This window comes from Adelges cooleyi, unplaced genomic scaffold, assembly GCF_023614345.1.
Source record: "Adelges cooleyi isolate 19-005CV unplaced genomic scaffold, UGA_ACOO_1.1 ACOO_flye_CR_arks_rails_tigmint_CR_PRNA_2, whole genome shotgun sequence".
Taxonomy (NCBI): domain Eukaryota; kingdom Metazoa; phylum Arthropoda; class Insecta; order Hemiptera; family Adelgidae; genus Adelges; species Adelges cooleyi.
The window spans coordinates 12,267,248-12,282,054 of record NW_026095860.1 but is presented as its reverse complement, the minus strand read 5'-3'; the positions used below and the strand labels follow the sequence as shown (position 1 = coordinate 12,282,054).

The window sequence follows — 14,807 nt, the reverse complement described above, 5'->3', positions numbered from 1 at the left end:
TGAGGAATACAACATAATTTTTTTTTTTTTTGAAATTTAATTTAATTAAAAATAGTAAATGTTTGGGTACTAATCAGTTATACATTTATTATAATAATATATTATATATATATATATATATATATATATATATATATATATATGGTTACCGTGATGTGCGGTTTAATAAATTAAAATATATTTGAATAGTAATTTTCTATAATATTTACAATAATTAATAATATAATATGTATGTTATATTATAAGGTACAAAAACACAATACGGGAAGTTATAAATAAAACATTTAGGTAACCCGTTGAAAAATTAAACCGATTAGAAATGTTAAATAACCATCATTTAGTTTGCAAATAGGAAATAAACAATGAGGAGTACTTGAAACTAAAAACAAAAAAAAAATCATCAAAAGGTACAACTTGTATGAAGGTAATCGTATAGAATCAGCTTGCGGATTTCGGATTTTGGTCTCAGGTAGGTAATAAGTATATTTTGCATGCATATTATCATCAATTTAAATGGGAAGTGTAAAAATAAGCGTTTTAACAGTTATAAGTTGAAAATTTGTTTAATAAATATAGATGATTCAAATACTAAATAAGTAGGTACAATATTTTTTGTATATATAGGTACAGCACAACTTTTTATAACGCCTTTGCTCATCGATAGATAGAAATAATATTGAACACTGCGTTATTTACATAATTTGTTTGCGTCGTATGCATAATATATTTATATATATATATATGTATATATATAATTGTTCATAAAGGATAAGACGAATATACACAAAACAGTCAATGGTCAACCAAAAAAAAAAAAACATAAATTCTAAATGTAATACACATTTATTCTCTTTTTTTTTTTGTGATTTTTAATTTTTTTTTAACGAATTCTACACTTGTACACTATACAAAAAGACGTATAAAAATAAAACATTGAAAAGGCCCCTCCGCACAATAGATGTGTGCCTTTTTTTTTGCTCCAAAGTCGTACACACACATACAATATACACGATATACCTATTACGTTTGTATACATGTCTTCATAACTGAAACCAATGCACCAGATAATTGATTATTTCCATTGTAAAAAAAAAAATGACGGGTTTATACTTAGTTATATTTTGATTTATTCTGTTGATTATTTTAACTGGTTTTGTAAAAAAAAGAAACAAAAAAAAGAAGCTATTTCGCACTACCTAACTTGTACGATAATTACCAAAAAACTATTATTGATATTATAATGCATATAAGTAATAGTAAAACGTCAAATGTGCATCTTATCTTAGGCGGGTGTATATCATTACGAATATACATTGTTTTTAAATCTGAATAAGTATTTTTTTTTTTTTTTTACATATAAATAATACCGAGTAAAATATAATAATATGTTATTGTAAAATTAATTTGTATAATATATATATATATATTGTATTAAAAAAAAATAATTATTTTTAGTAGGTAGATAGGATAAACTTAAAAAAAAATAATAATAATAATAAAAACAAAATTAGGAGTAGGTAAGATAATACGAATGGCGAGTGAGACGATAATAATACTATATATATATAAGGTGCAAGGGTTACGGCAGAAGAAGGTATATACAAACGCTAACGGTCCAAATGACAACAATGAGTAACTCGATCAGTACGGACAGGCTGGCGTACACGGTCATGTAGGTGAACAATTTGTCCGTCCACTTTGGCCGGTGTTGTACGCCGCCGCCGTCGCTCTTGCGGCTGCTTTTGGCTGCGATGTCTTGGTTGTCGTGTTGATGGTTTTGGGCGACCTGAGGTAGTACGATTACGTGCGGTACGGGTAGTTGGGGCAGTTCTATGGAGGGGCCTGGTAGTCAATAGCATTTTTTGGCGCACGCACATTTCCGTATGATGTCAATGTCTTTGGTGTATCTGGTGCCGTCGTTGCATATCAAACGCACCTTGCGCTTCTTGGTCTTCTTGGCCCGGCAGCAACTCGTGCCGCAGCCGCCTTCGCACTTGGCCATCTTCAGCGGCTTTCTGGATCTGCAGTTGTTCTCCGTGTAGTACTCGCGAACGGCTACTTTCTTGCACGTGGGACCTGCACAACAATCAGACAACAAGTCGGTAAAAATATATCAGAAAATAAATGGCAACAATATTCTAACGAGTTGTTGAATGGAGGGTTAGTAAATCAAATTAAGTAAGAAAATGCACTGAATGAATTTTAACAAAGCTGAGTAGGATCCGATGGGTTGCTCGTGAAAGTATGGAAATCACAAGGAATTAAGTGATTATAAAAATGTTTACCTACAACAAAATAATGCGCGAGAGAGAAAATGTCAAATATTTTAAAGAAAAGATACAGTTTTAAAGAACGAAAATTTGTCCAGGAATGTTTAAAACTAACGACCCTCACAAGAGAGTAGTGGAAAGGTTGGGTAGTGTCAAGAGAGACAGTTCTGAAGAGGAAAAGTGTCCCAAGAATATTATGTGAAATAAACAAAAACTAGTTTTATAAATGTGTGTGGTGACAGGTCACATTAGTCCATACTTGTTTTCATTAGTAATGGATGAAATTACTAAGGACATACAGGACGACGTACATTGGAGTCTATTGTTTGCTGATGATATATTGGTATATCATATCATCTAAAGTTATCTATGGTATAGATATATTGGGAGTTAAATTAGAGCAGCGGAAGGAGGCGTTGGAGAAAAATAGCTTGAGTTAAATATGTCGAAAACAGCATACTTTTTAGAATCCTATAATACTAGAGTTAAAGGTAATGAGGAGGGTTCTTAAAACTAGTTACGCTTGAAGAGGAAGTGGTAAATAAAGTAGAGAAATGTAAGTATAAAAAAGGGTGGTTAGATGGGCCAGAAAGAGGCTAAGAGCGTTGTGTGATAGTGAGGTGCCATTCAGGTGAAAGTAGAATTATTGTATAAAACGGTAGTAAGGTCAGGTGCATACCTTGAGTACAGTATTTTCCGGACCAGCCCGGTTGGCACTTGCAAACGTAGTCTTTCAAGCCTTTGGGTTCGCACTTGCTGTCCTTGTGGCATTGGTTATTGAAGCACGGGTCTTCTTCTTCGTCCTCGTCCTCGTCCTCGTCTTCTTCTTCCATGGTGCCTTCTTGCGGTTCCACTTGCTCCTCGTCGATCATGGTTGAACTCTGTTCGGGTTCGGGGACGTGCGATTTCACGCCTTCCTCTTCCACCATCTGTTCCTCGTCCTGGAGCAGCGAACAGCCAGGTGTGACTTTCTGTTGTCGGGCCGCGTTCATAAAGTCTACTAGCTTGTGGTTCACCCAAAGCTCTTTCATGCAACCTGCAAACAAAACAAATGCTATCACACCGTTCCCCATACGTCAGTTTCGACAAGCGCTTACCGTTGAAACTCGTCAAGTTCCTCAGATGGAAGTGGTTGAAAGCTTCTGCTCCCGGGTCGGTCGGTATTCCTCCGATGTACAGCGGCGCAGTTAGTCTGAGGTAATCCCTCGATCCCTCGTTGATGATGGACCGGGCCACGCCTCCGTCCACTCTCAGAGTGAAGTTTTTCCTGACCGCCAAGAGTTCTACCATGTGTTGTTTGCCATCGGCGACCATTTCAAAACTGTAAGCAGGCACACAACATATGAACAAAGACATTAAACACAATACCGGTCAAGATATACAAACCTGTACATGGTGGAAACCGGATAATTGCCAACGTCGTAGCTGACTCTGATGCGACCATTGAAAAGTTCGACCGCTAAATGTTCAGAATGGCCGTCGTACATCAAGATACCGTTCTCTTGGGTGGTCGTGAACACTACCGTTACGTTAGCTTCGGGTTTGGTTCTCAGAGGCTCGAGCTCCACGAACGAAGTGTTGTGCACAAAACTCAAACTAGTCAGGTACTCGCACCGTTTTCCTGTAAAACCATTTACGTCGTTATTGGGTGTAAGCTATGGGTGGGACGAGACTGCAGCCAGTACCTGAGTATCCCGGAGCGCACTTGCACAAGTAATCGTTGGTGGAACCGTTCGGTATGTAGCAGATACCGTTTTTGCATTCGTGGTGTTGACAAGGTGACGTCTGAGGATACATGAGCGCTACCATGGGGGCGATGTCACAGAATTTGCCAGCATAATCTCCGACGCACTTGCACGTGTAATCGTTGATGCCATCAACGCACAAACCGCCGTTCTGAAAACATTTCCTTAGTCATTAACACGAGCACCGACTGACTTGCTAATGAAAATATTCAATACAATCTTAACTCACTTGACACATGTGGTTTTGGCAATCGTCGTTATTGATCGTGCAGTTGTCGCCCGAGAACCCGAGTGGACATTCGCATGTGTAATGTGTGACGTGATCGACGCACTTGGCTCCATTGTGACACGGGTTAAAGTCTTTGGAGCAAAACTGTATTTTCGTTTGACAGTAATCGCCTGCAACGTTCAAGTTATCGTCACGTTAAAAAACATGCCAGAAACGTTGAATAGACCGCGTACCTGTGTATCCTGGTTGGCAGCGACATTCATACGCCTGTATCAGATCGACACACGTGGAATTGTTATCACATTTGTTGGTCAGACAGTCATCGATGTTGGTCTCGCAACGATCCCCAGTGAAGCCGGATGGACATTGACAACTACACAGATTCGGGTGTTTTTATTCATGTGGAATGGCACACGTTGGTAGTAAAACTTACCTGAATCGGCCTTCTTCGAGTAATTTGCACGTTCCCAAATTTCTACACGGGTTTCCATAGCAAGCATCTATCATGTGTTCGCAGTGTTTACCGTGGAACCCAGGATTACATCTGCATTTGTATTGTCTCTCCGGTAGTGGCTCGCAAAAACCTTCGTTGGAGCACGGATTCGTGAAGCACGTGTTGCATTTGGACAGGATTTCCTTGCTTATCGGTTCTAAATAATCGTGAAGAAACAATTGTGAGTACACAGTAACATCAAGTGGCGTGTACCGCACCGACTGAACTGACCTTTGCAAACGAAGCTCGAGACGGGTGTGGACAACAAGAGTTTGTCTTTCATGGTCGCAGGCTCGGCGCATCTAGCAATACCGGATTCGATGAAATCTTTTTTAATCCATTCCGCGAGCCATTGCAGGCTACAGTCACAGTACAAAGGATTGGAACCGATTCCCCTGGAAACACAAAGTATGTATCATCGTGTAACATATTTACTGTAAAAATTGATTTCCAAGTGTCTTACAAGTGGGTGATCGAGTCGAGACCGGAGAATGTGCCGTCGGGTATCAATGAAATATTATTTCCGTGTAGGGAGCTGAAAAGCAAAAATTGGGTTTAAGTTATTTTATTCTGGTTTTCATTTGGCAATCCAAAACAACTCACATGATTCTCAAAGACTTCAAGCCGGCGAGCGCGTTCTTTTCAAGACACTGTAGTTTATTGTATCCCAATAATCTGAAAAATGTAAACGTAATATAATAGATTTATAGTTCACGGTTTCACAGCAATCGAAAACTTACAGTGTAGATAGCTTGGACAACTGCGAAAACGTTTGATTCGACAACACGGTTAGATGGTTATTACTTAAATCCCTATAAACAAGCCAATCGAAATTTGTAGTATAAAAAAAAGCCATTAACTATTACGCGTTAAATACTTACAATCTAGTAAGTGATTTAAGGTGGTTTAGTCTGTCCGCGTTGATTGAAGTGATTTCGTTGACATCCAAATACCTATTGATTATTATGCACGGTTAATACATTTTTTTTTTAAAAAACCAATAAACCCTTAACTACTAAGCACAGGGCTTAGAACTACTTACAGCTCAGAAGTTTCGACTGGAATATTTTTCGGTATTTCAGTTAGTTTAGATCTTGTACAACGAACCACTGTGCCTATACAGGTGCACTTCGGAGGGCAATAGTTATCGCCCAGACAACCTTGGTCGTTATCGCCTGAACATATTGTTCATCGGTTATTTTATGTGTAGGTACTTTTTCTATATATTTTATGTAATGTGATAGTTACCTGTGCACTTGAACTCGTAGGATGGTAAATCGTGAATAGGCACATCCATTACGCGTGGAGGTCCAGCGCAACGGGGACTGCCCGCTATAAGCCCATGCTTTTTCAACCATTCGGCAAACCAAGCGAGATGGCAGTTACAGTTGAACGGATTCATTTGTAAGTTACTAAATACATTAAATTAAAAAAAAAACAATCAATTAACGTTAAATAAGTTAAGTTCATACACTACCGTAACCACTTACAGTGAGCGAAGTGCTGGTAAATAGTCGAACGAACCTGGCATAACACATGTGATTTCGTTGTTCAACAAAGTTCTGAAAAAACAATCAATTAGTTAGGAAAACTCCTGTAAACGAACTTTTGGTTTATACATACAAAATTTTCAGATTATGAAGACCGATGAACATTTTGTTGTGCACTTGGCGTATCTTGTTCTCGGACAAATTACTAAAATAAAGTAGAATTAAGTCCAATGTTATTCGATATCCGTTTAAATTATTTACTGCGAATTGTTCGTTAAGCAGATGTGGGCATACTTACAGCTCATACAACTTAATGGCACCCTCGAAAGCATTGGCTTCCACGCTGCTAATAATATTTCTCTTCATTTCCAATTTTTGAAGATTGGGCAGTCGGCCAAACAGTCCGTCTGATTTGATTTTTCCGATTTCGTTGTCGTTCATAATCCTTGAGAATAAAAAATAAAAATATATAAAAATTACTTTTAATTGTTCAAGTTTAATACTGATACACGTTTATTGTCTTTTAGCTACATGATTTACTTACAATTCGGTTGTGTAAATCGGTATATCCTTGGGAATCTCGGTTAAAGATCTTGCCGAACAATCCACAACTGTGCCGTCACAAGTGCAGTTAGCTGGACATAAGCTATCGGCAAAACAATCGCCTGCGCCTCTAGTTTTAATGTCATCGATACCTATTTTCATAAATAGTTAAAAATATAATTGTTAATTTTAAGTTTCCAATTAACCATTAATACCGATTCCTTAAAATAATTAATAACATATAGGTGTTATTTTTAATCACTTTACAACTGACACATGTATATGGCTAACAACCATTACTTATCCTAAGTAAGAGTTGTAAATTGTAATTCTTAATGTTTTTACTTTAATTTTATATTTTTATTTAGAGCTACAGAAGTGTTTTGTAAAATTCTATGACTTGTTTTTAAAAAAAATCTACATTAATAAAAAATGTTTAGATAAATAAAGTATTTTGACTCGACAAGTAGGTATTGTTAATTATTTAAGCTCCGAAATAATGGCGTTATGTTCCTTTTTTAATGTATACATTGAAATTTAGTTTTTTAATGGATAATCTTTATTTATTTTTTTAATGTTAAGTAGATAGCTGATGTAAAACCCATTACTATTAGTGTGTGCTAGTAATTATTGTTACTGTTGTATAGTAATAACTGCAGCTGCGGTATCCCAGTGGACTTACATTTAAATTTGTCGTTGCTAAGTCCATCAATTCTTCGTTTTTGTAACTTTTTCGGCGATTCGCAACGTGCGGCCGACGTTTCGATTGGATTTTTATGCAAATAATCTGATAACCAGCGCAAGTTGCAGTCGCAGCTAAACGGGTTTCTGCCCAAATGCCTGAAATAATAAACAAGACCGGTATTTAAGTTTGTATTCCATTTGCCTCGGCGGTGGTAACACTAATAATAATAATATTATGTTTTATCATATCGAGTGTCGTCTTGGCCAAAGTTTGATTGTTTTGATGCGGCTATTAAATCCAAACGGAGTGATCACAGCAAACAATGGCACAGACAAAAGACGGTTGTCTAAAAATAATAATAATGGAAGGACACATCTGGCAGCGAACTTCAAGATGTTTTTATTTATGACGAAAGGAAATGATATTTTTCGACTTGAAAGTTTTCACGACTAAAGTTTTTCGATGCTAATACAGTGCGCGACTATTCATGACCGTATTTCTCGTTATGAACAGGAAACCGGAAGTAAATATCCGCCCGGTGGCGAAAAAAAATTCCGAATACACTCGAGATTTAAGTACAGTTCATATACATATATACATTGGGTTTTTTTAAAAGTTCATCATCCTATTATAATTTTTTTTTTTTTTTTGAGGGTAGACTGACGTTTTCGTTTTAACGATTTTTTTTTTTTTTTTTTGAAATAAATGCAAATGCGGTCGGGCGGTATTTGAATTAATTTGTTTTTAAGCCTGTCGTTTATTTTTGGTGGCGAAAAATACCTGACCGCATAGATTTGGATCACGGTTGCCCCGGCAAATGTCAAACGGTATTATTATTTTTTTTTTTCACAGCGCCACAAGATTACCATAAGACTTAAAGGCGTAAAAAAACACTTTAAGGTGTGTTCTGATTGTTACTTTTTTACCGTCCACCGGGGACGGTTTAAGTCGCTCCTCGGCCTCCGAGGCGGTATTCAATACCGTCGGAGTTTTAACATTAATTAAGTCGATGAAAATTTAATTTATTCATGAAAGCTTGTTCCCTCGGGCAGAGATTTAATATATTTCAATACATAAAACGCGATTGTTCTCGTCGAACGACGATTTTTCACCGTTCAATTTTAAACGTATTGTCATGTTAGAAAATAACTACATAGCTGCTGCGACAAAATTAAACTCAATAGGGCGATAACCCTAGATAGCAATAAAAATGACCGTAAAATTACTGCTCATAATTACACAAATTAATCTAACATTCTGAATAGGACACTTCAAGTTAACAATATGAACAGCGTACGATTTTATATGATTTATAAATAAAAATATGAATCACTTTTTGTCTGTGTGTCGTTTCGAATCTTTGTCGTTTTAATAGTTCAATAAGTTTGTGTTCAAGAATAACGTGTCAAGTCTAAAATTTGAAACGCTCAGTATTTAAAAATTAATATTCAAGCACAAAATTATTTTCACAAACGTGTTTATAATATTTTATCAGTCGTTATACGTTTGTAAAATAAACTTCAAAATGGTAGGGACTATTTTATCACAAACACCGCTCCATCATATCCAGTTTGTTCGTTCTCTTGCATAACTAATTTCAAAATTCTTGAATTTCTTTACTATATTCGTACTCCAAGAATAACAAGTTTTCTATACGTCATCCACACGTTAATTGTAAACTTAAACTTTAAATATTCTGCTCTTTTCTAAATCCATTTTGCTACAATTTTAATTTCTAACTTTTCTGTATACTTTCATCCACTAAAACTACTACATCGACCGCAAGTAATAGTCACCAAGATTCCTCGTCCTATATACGTCTCTTGTAAGTTCATCTATTAGTAAAGAAAACGATCATATTGAATTGAGTTGAATTAATTTTCTACTCTCGCTGGGAATCCTTCCGTTTAACCACACCCTCATTCATATTTTGTATCTTTTATTATTCATTTATATACATTATACATTTTTAAAATGTTTTCATTTTTTCACAGTCTATTGAAATCGTATTCGAAATTGTCCATTTTGTTGATGTTCTAGGAAAACTGGAGAATTTAAAATATGATTAAATTGTCCAGACCAACGTGTGATCAGCACACAGTGTTTAATAGGGCATCGAGGAAAATGTTAATTAAACGTCGAATTTATTGTCGTGCGGGAATAATAAATTGTGTACATCTTGGCGTGAAAACAATAATGAAAAAAAAACCAAATAGAAAAATAAATTTATACTTACAGCGTTTGTATGCTTCTCATGTAGTCGAACGTTCCGTTTGCCAGCGATTTGATATTGTTATCGTACAGTGACCTAGAAAAACAACATATTATAGTCGCTTAGGATTTATGTGTTAAGTCGACTACAGCTCTCAAGTTTGGTTATCTGCTAAAAGAAAAAGGTCCCGAGTCCCGACCAAAAACTCGTGGTGTGTGCATTTAAATAACGCAAAGGCACGCGGCCCGATAAAAGCATTATTACTATTATTAATAAATACCGACCACGCCGGAATCGAATCCATTGGTCCGGATCGCTTTTAATAGTAATAATACAAAAAAACACTGTATGTACTGAGAGTGTGTATAAACGGCGACAACCATCATATTGAATATCGGAGACGAGAGAACATTATGTACATTCATGAATATTCAACGAGTCCCTGTGCAAATCCCAAAGCCCGATTGTTTTCGCAGGTAATCCGAGTATACCCCTCCCCCCCCCCGAGGGCACCTTGCCCTACACCGGCTTAACACTAGCGGTACAGTCTGTATACAATTTCTTTAGATTTGGTGTCGTTTTTTTAGACGTTCTAGAACTTACACGGCACCCTGTATACACATATATATATATACTGTGATAGTATTATAAGCGGGAAAAATTAATAAACGCTCTCTCCTTTTCAATATTGCGTTTAGGTATTGTCAGATATTACACACTCTTATATGTGTACTTACAATAAATTGACGCTGTGCAAATCTCGGAACGCGTCCTTTCTTATACAGGATATTTCGTTGGCGTTCAAGAGTCTGGAAAAGAATAAGCAAAATACATTATACGCATGTTTAGTCGGGTTCATTTTGTTTTTTTTTGTACACTCACAGCAGCTGCAACGAAGTCAGACCGTGAAAAACGCCACCGGGCAAGTCTTTGATTTTGTTGCCGTACAGCATTCTAAATGGGTAAAAAAAAACGCAATTTAGTTTTATATAAGTTTGGTATCCAAGGAGTCAAGAGAGGAGATTAGAACTCCGTCTCAGAGTGGAGAGAATTGCCAAGAATATGTGTGGTTGAAAAATATATACTCGTATGTATAGAAATTTCGAAATAATAACTGTTTTAGGGTGTTGTACACTTGAGGCACTTAAGTACACTTGTTAAGAAAGATCCATTGGTGCAAGGAACGATAATTTATTGAAAGCGGACAAATATTTTTATAAGGGACGATGAGCTGGCAAAAACCGAAGATTTTTTTTTGGGAGGGGGGGGGAGAAGAATCAGCTGATTGAAGTTGCCGTGGAGGGATCTAAAATACGTTTTGACGACTTGACTGAATCGTAGATTTTGGACTACTTAAAAAAGTAAATAAGTCTACGGACACGTTTGAATATTTTGATATGTTTTCTATCAGTGGGTTTTCCGTTTGTTTTTAAAATAAAAGTATGGTTATAACCAAAACGATTGATCGGTTGTTAAGTTACATATTTCCATTCCCTTTTGCTATGACTGGGACTGCCGTCTACCCAAGCCGAGTGCTTTATAGGTTTAATTCGCCAGTAAACGAGATAAGCGGAGTAATTGTGATTATTTTTTTTTTGCCACCGTTCAGTTGCCGGCCAGTCTGGAGATAAAAAGTCCCCAGCAAACTTACACGCCGCCTGGTATTGGCATTAATGGATTTTACATATATTATAATATCGGCCGAACAAGTACAATGCAGATTTACTGTAGAGAGAGAAAGAGAGAGAGAGGGAAAACGAAGCTCTTGGCGGATTTGGAAACCGTTCAAAATACTACATTTATTTTTTATTTTTTACCGAGAAAATCGCCTTCAGGGCGAAAGGTGATATTTTAATACAAAACGATGGGATGACTTTTTTTACCATCGTCGGCAGTTATTATTATTGGCCGTAAGCCAAAAACAAGTTAGATATCCACTCCGGCATTAACGAATATCGACGCGATGCCCATGGCAGTAGTATTTGTATGAAAAAGCCAAATTTACAAATATATTATTCCTGTAGCTTACGGTCCGGTTTATCAAACTGCACCGATAAAAACAATTCCATACTTTTCCCCTGCCCATACGTTTGGTCAAAACTTAGTCATGAGAATCCAACTATTTTCATCTCTGTGCTGTATGGATAATGTTTCAGTTTGCATTTGATTTTTTTTTTGTTGTAGTCTATTTTAACATTCAATCTTTTAGACGTGGAAAATGAAGGTAGCCCTTTAAATTTATACGTATATTTACACATATATTAGCGCTATATTTTACATTATTATTATTTTAGAAATGGTGGTAATTTTGTTTACCTATATCTAGTAACAGTGGAAAATACATTAAAAAAAATATTTAACTACTTAAAGTTAAAAAAATACATGCGAATAGCATACTTAAACGAGTTTAACATTTTATTTAGAACTTGAATTTATGTTCTACATTTTTTCATTTTTTAAACTTAAAAAGTATTTAAATACATGTATGTCAAACTTTTATCTAGTTATTTTAATATTCTTTTCATATTTTAGTTAATTTGATTAGGCTATAAGATTATTTAATAAAAAACGAAGAAGTTGATATTTTAAGTCTATATATTTATATATATAAATATTTTTTAATCCTTCAGTGTTTGTTAAGGAATTTACCAAGAGAGCGTTTTACTCTATACTTCAGGAGTTCGTGTACTAAATACCCGGAACTATAATATAGTAATATATCAACACCGCTTCAAATACCGAACGTTTCCATTAATTGTAAAATCGTTTTTACCACCACTGTCGGGTATGCGAAAAAAGCGCAACCATCACGTTTCGGGTTGTTAATCACATTGTATTATTGCCGGCCGTTTATATACTCACAATGACGTCAGCGACTTGAGTCCTTGAAACGCGTCCACGGATATTTTGGTTATCTGATTCTTGCTCAGGTCTCTGCAACATGTAAAATACAAGAATGTTTTAGAGCAAACGGTCATCGGGGGGGGGGGGGCTAGTGTGTTGTTGTAGCGGGGCTTACATTCTCCGGAGCCGCTTGTACTTGACGAAAGCTTTGGGTAGGATTTCGGTGATTTGATTTTGCTCGAGTCTCCTGCAAACGGTAATTATTACCATCATAAAGCGTTCAACAACCATAATACTAATGTAAGACAACGATAGCGCGAAATGCTGTACACCGTGACTTACAGTTCGACGATGTCCTCCGGCAGTTTGGTCGGCACCTTGGTCAACGACTTCTCTCTGCAGTTGACGATGCCCCCCTCTTCGCAAGTGCACGGGGTCGGGCACGAGGACTTTTGATCCTCGACTCCGGGACCGCATTCCACGGTTTGACCGTTGAAATCACCGTCTGCACGTTAAAAAGATGCTCGTAAGTTACACATAACGAGGCCTTTTTGAAATATCAAAACAGCGTTCTAATCGACCGCTTTCGTGTCAGCGCAGTAACGACTAAATAAGGTAAGACGCGGACGACCTATGGTCGAGATGTTGTGAGCAGATCACACGGCCGAGAAAGGTCTTGTGTTTTCCCATTAAAAAAAACTGAACTGCACCAACGGGGGGGGGGGGACTGATGCTTTGGGGCTATTTAGCAAGCACAGTGGACATTATGAGCTCATCGAAGACAAAAGCGATAGCCGAGTTCTTTAATAAAAACCCAATCAATTAGCCTCTGCCTATGGTGATAACTCAAAAAAAGAATTAAGAGGACACTACCCACCCGTTATTTATCCGCGAAAAATGGTTTTGGAGAGGACAAGAATTCGAGGGCGGTATTTAAAATAAAAACAATACCCCATAGATAAAGTTCTTCTCTAAATATTGTGAAAATTTGGTAAATCTACTGTTAATACTGGCCTTATATACTTTTCCCGCGCAAAACAGTTCTGGAGCTTAGGGGTTAATTGTGCAAATGGCGTATTATCTTTTGGGCGTAATAACATACTATTGAAATATTACATTGCAAGTATATGATATATAGTTACCGCATTGCATGTGATATTTATGCATGTCGGACAGTGGCAACCCGGCCATGTTTGAAGGCCCGTGACAGTAAGTGGACGAACCGAGCCTGGGGATTCTTGGTAGCCATTGCTGGTAAAGCCAATCCAGAGAACAGTCGCATTGAAACTTGTTGTCGGACAACCGGACGTTTCGCAAACGGTACAGATCAGAAAACAGACCGGCCGGCAATGTAGTTAGGTTGTTGTTGTTCAAAGTTCTGCCGGAGAAAACACAATAATAGTATATCATAAAAATTAAAAACACGATTAAAACATAAACTTTTGATTAGAGTTGTGAGCATGTAATTACAGTATCTCCAAGTCTTTGAGTCCTTTAATGGATTGTTCGTCAACGCAGACCAGACGATTGTTGTCCATCAACCTGTAAACAAATCAAGACCACAATAACGTACACGGTACAACATATTGTATCGTTGGCGTTATCAAGAGAGAAAAAAAATGATATCATTATTCTTGGAGCGGCAGTGGTTATTGAAACCGCCGAACGAAGGGTAGGATATATAACGAAGAATAATGTGTATCAAAAAAGTTTTACCCCGTGGTTGCCGGACGGGGTTATTTGAATTTATTTATTTTTTATTCCCGCAGACGTTTCCACGGCGGTCGATTAAAAAACATAAAAGAAACCCTCCGGCGAAAATGATTTCACAATACAACAGAACAGCATAATGTACAATAAGAAACAAGTGTTACCAAAAAGAAAAGAAAAAGCGTTCATATAAATTGAAATTAAATTTCCAACAAGTTAATATTAATAAGTTTTAATATACCCGTTGTGCGGTTTTTTATGTATAATATTATATTTTATTATATTACTCTTTTTTTGTATACTTACAAAGTTCTCAGAGCTTGAGCACCTTTCAACGTGTTCTTTCCAATGTACAACAGTTGATTGTGACTGAAATCCCTGTAAGAAAACATTCAGAAAAAAATCCGTTAGTATTTAATTTTCATCGATAAAATGCTTGTCGAGGACGAAGTTGAATTATAAGTAGTTTAATAAATACCACAGTAAACATTTAACGACAGCTTTCCAAATGTCGTCGCCATATTTCAACACAATACTATTTCTTTGTAATAATAATAATTTACAAGTGATAATAATTTTTTTATAT

The 14,807-nt window shown here is 36.5% G+C and overlaps 1 protein-coding gene across 1 annotated transcript in view; it reads right to left on the bottom strand.

Moving 5' to 3' along the window:
- Nucleotides 1-846: 846 nt before the first annotated feature.
- LOC126833620 (protein slit) overlaps nt 847-14,807 on the bottom strand; it is a 107,311-nt gene continuing 93,350 nt past the window's right edge. Inside the window, exons 5-33 of the mRNA XM_050565052.1 lie at nt 14,528-14,599; nt 13,982-14,053; nt 13,654-13,889; nt 12,854-13,016; nt 12,687-12,758; nt 12,530-12,601; nt 10,550-10,621; nt 10,405-10,476; nt 9,692-9,763; nt 7,453-7,610; nt 6,772-6,922; nt 6,526-6,672; nt 6,361-6,432; nt 6,228-6,299; nt 5,986-6,149; nt 5,780-5,912; nt 5,619-5,690; nt 5,478-5,549; nt 5,341-5,412; nt 5,201-5,272; nt 4,969-5,132; nt 4,678-4,894; nt 4,478-4,617; nt 4,245-4,414; nt 3,956-4,166; nt 3,657-3,891; nt 3,368-3,591; nt 2,950-3,306; nt 847-2,076 (exon numbers count right to left, since the gene is read on the bottom strand). Of these exons, the coding sequence (XP_050421009.1) occupies nt 1,850-2,076; nt 2,950-3,306; nt 3,368-3,591; nt 3,657-3,891; nt 3,956-4,166; nt 4,245-4,414; nt 4,478-4,617; nt 4,678-4,894; nt 4,969-5,132; nt 5,201-5,272; nt 5,341-5,412; nt 5,478-5,549; nt 5,619-5,690; nt 5,780-5,912; nt 5,986-6,149; nt 6,228-6,299; nt 6,361-6,432; nt 6,526-6,672; nt 6,772-6,922; nt 7,453-7,610; nt 9,692-9,763; nt 10,405-10,476; nt 10,550-10,621; nt 12,530-12,601; nt 12,687-12,758; nt 12,854-13,016; nt 13,654-13,889; nt 13,982-14,053; nt 14,528-14,599 (4,033 nt within the window). The 3' untranslated portion in view covers nt 847-1,849. The remainder of the gene's footprint in view (nt 2,077-2,949; nt 3,307-3,367; nt 3,592-3,656; nt 3,892-3,955; nt 4,167-4,244; nt 4,415-4,477; nt 4,618-4,677; nt 4,895-4,968; nt 5,133-5,200; nt 5,273-5,340; nt 5,413-5,477; nt 5,550-5,618; nt 5,691-5,779; nt 5,913-5,985; nt 6,150-6,227; nt 6,300-6,360; nt 6,433-6,525; nt 6,673-6,771; nt 6,923-7,452; nt 7,611-9,691; nt 9,764-10,404; nt 10,477-10,549; nt 10,622-12,529; nt 12,602-12,686; nt 12,759-12,853; nt 13,017-13,653; nt 13,890-13,981; nt 14,054-14,527; nt 14,600-14,807) is intronic.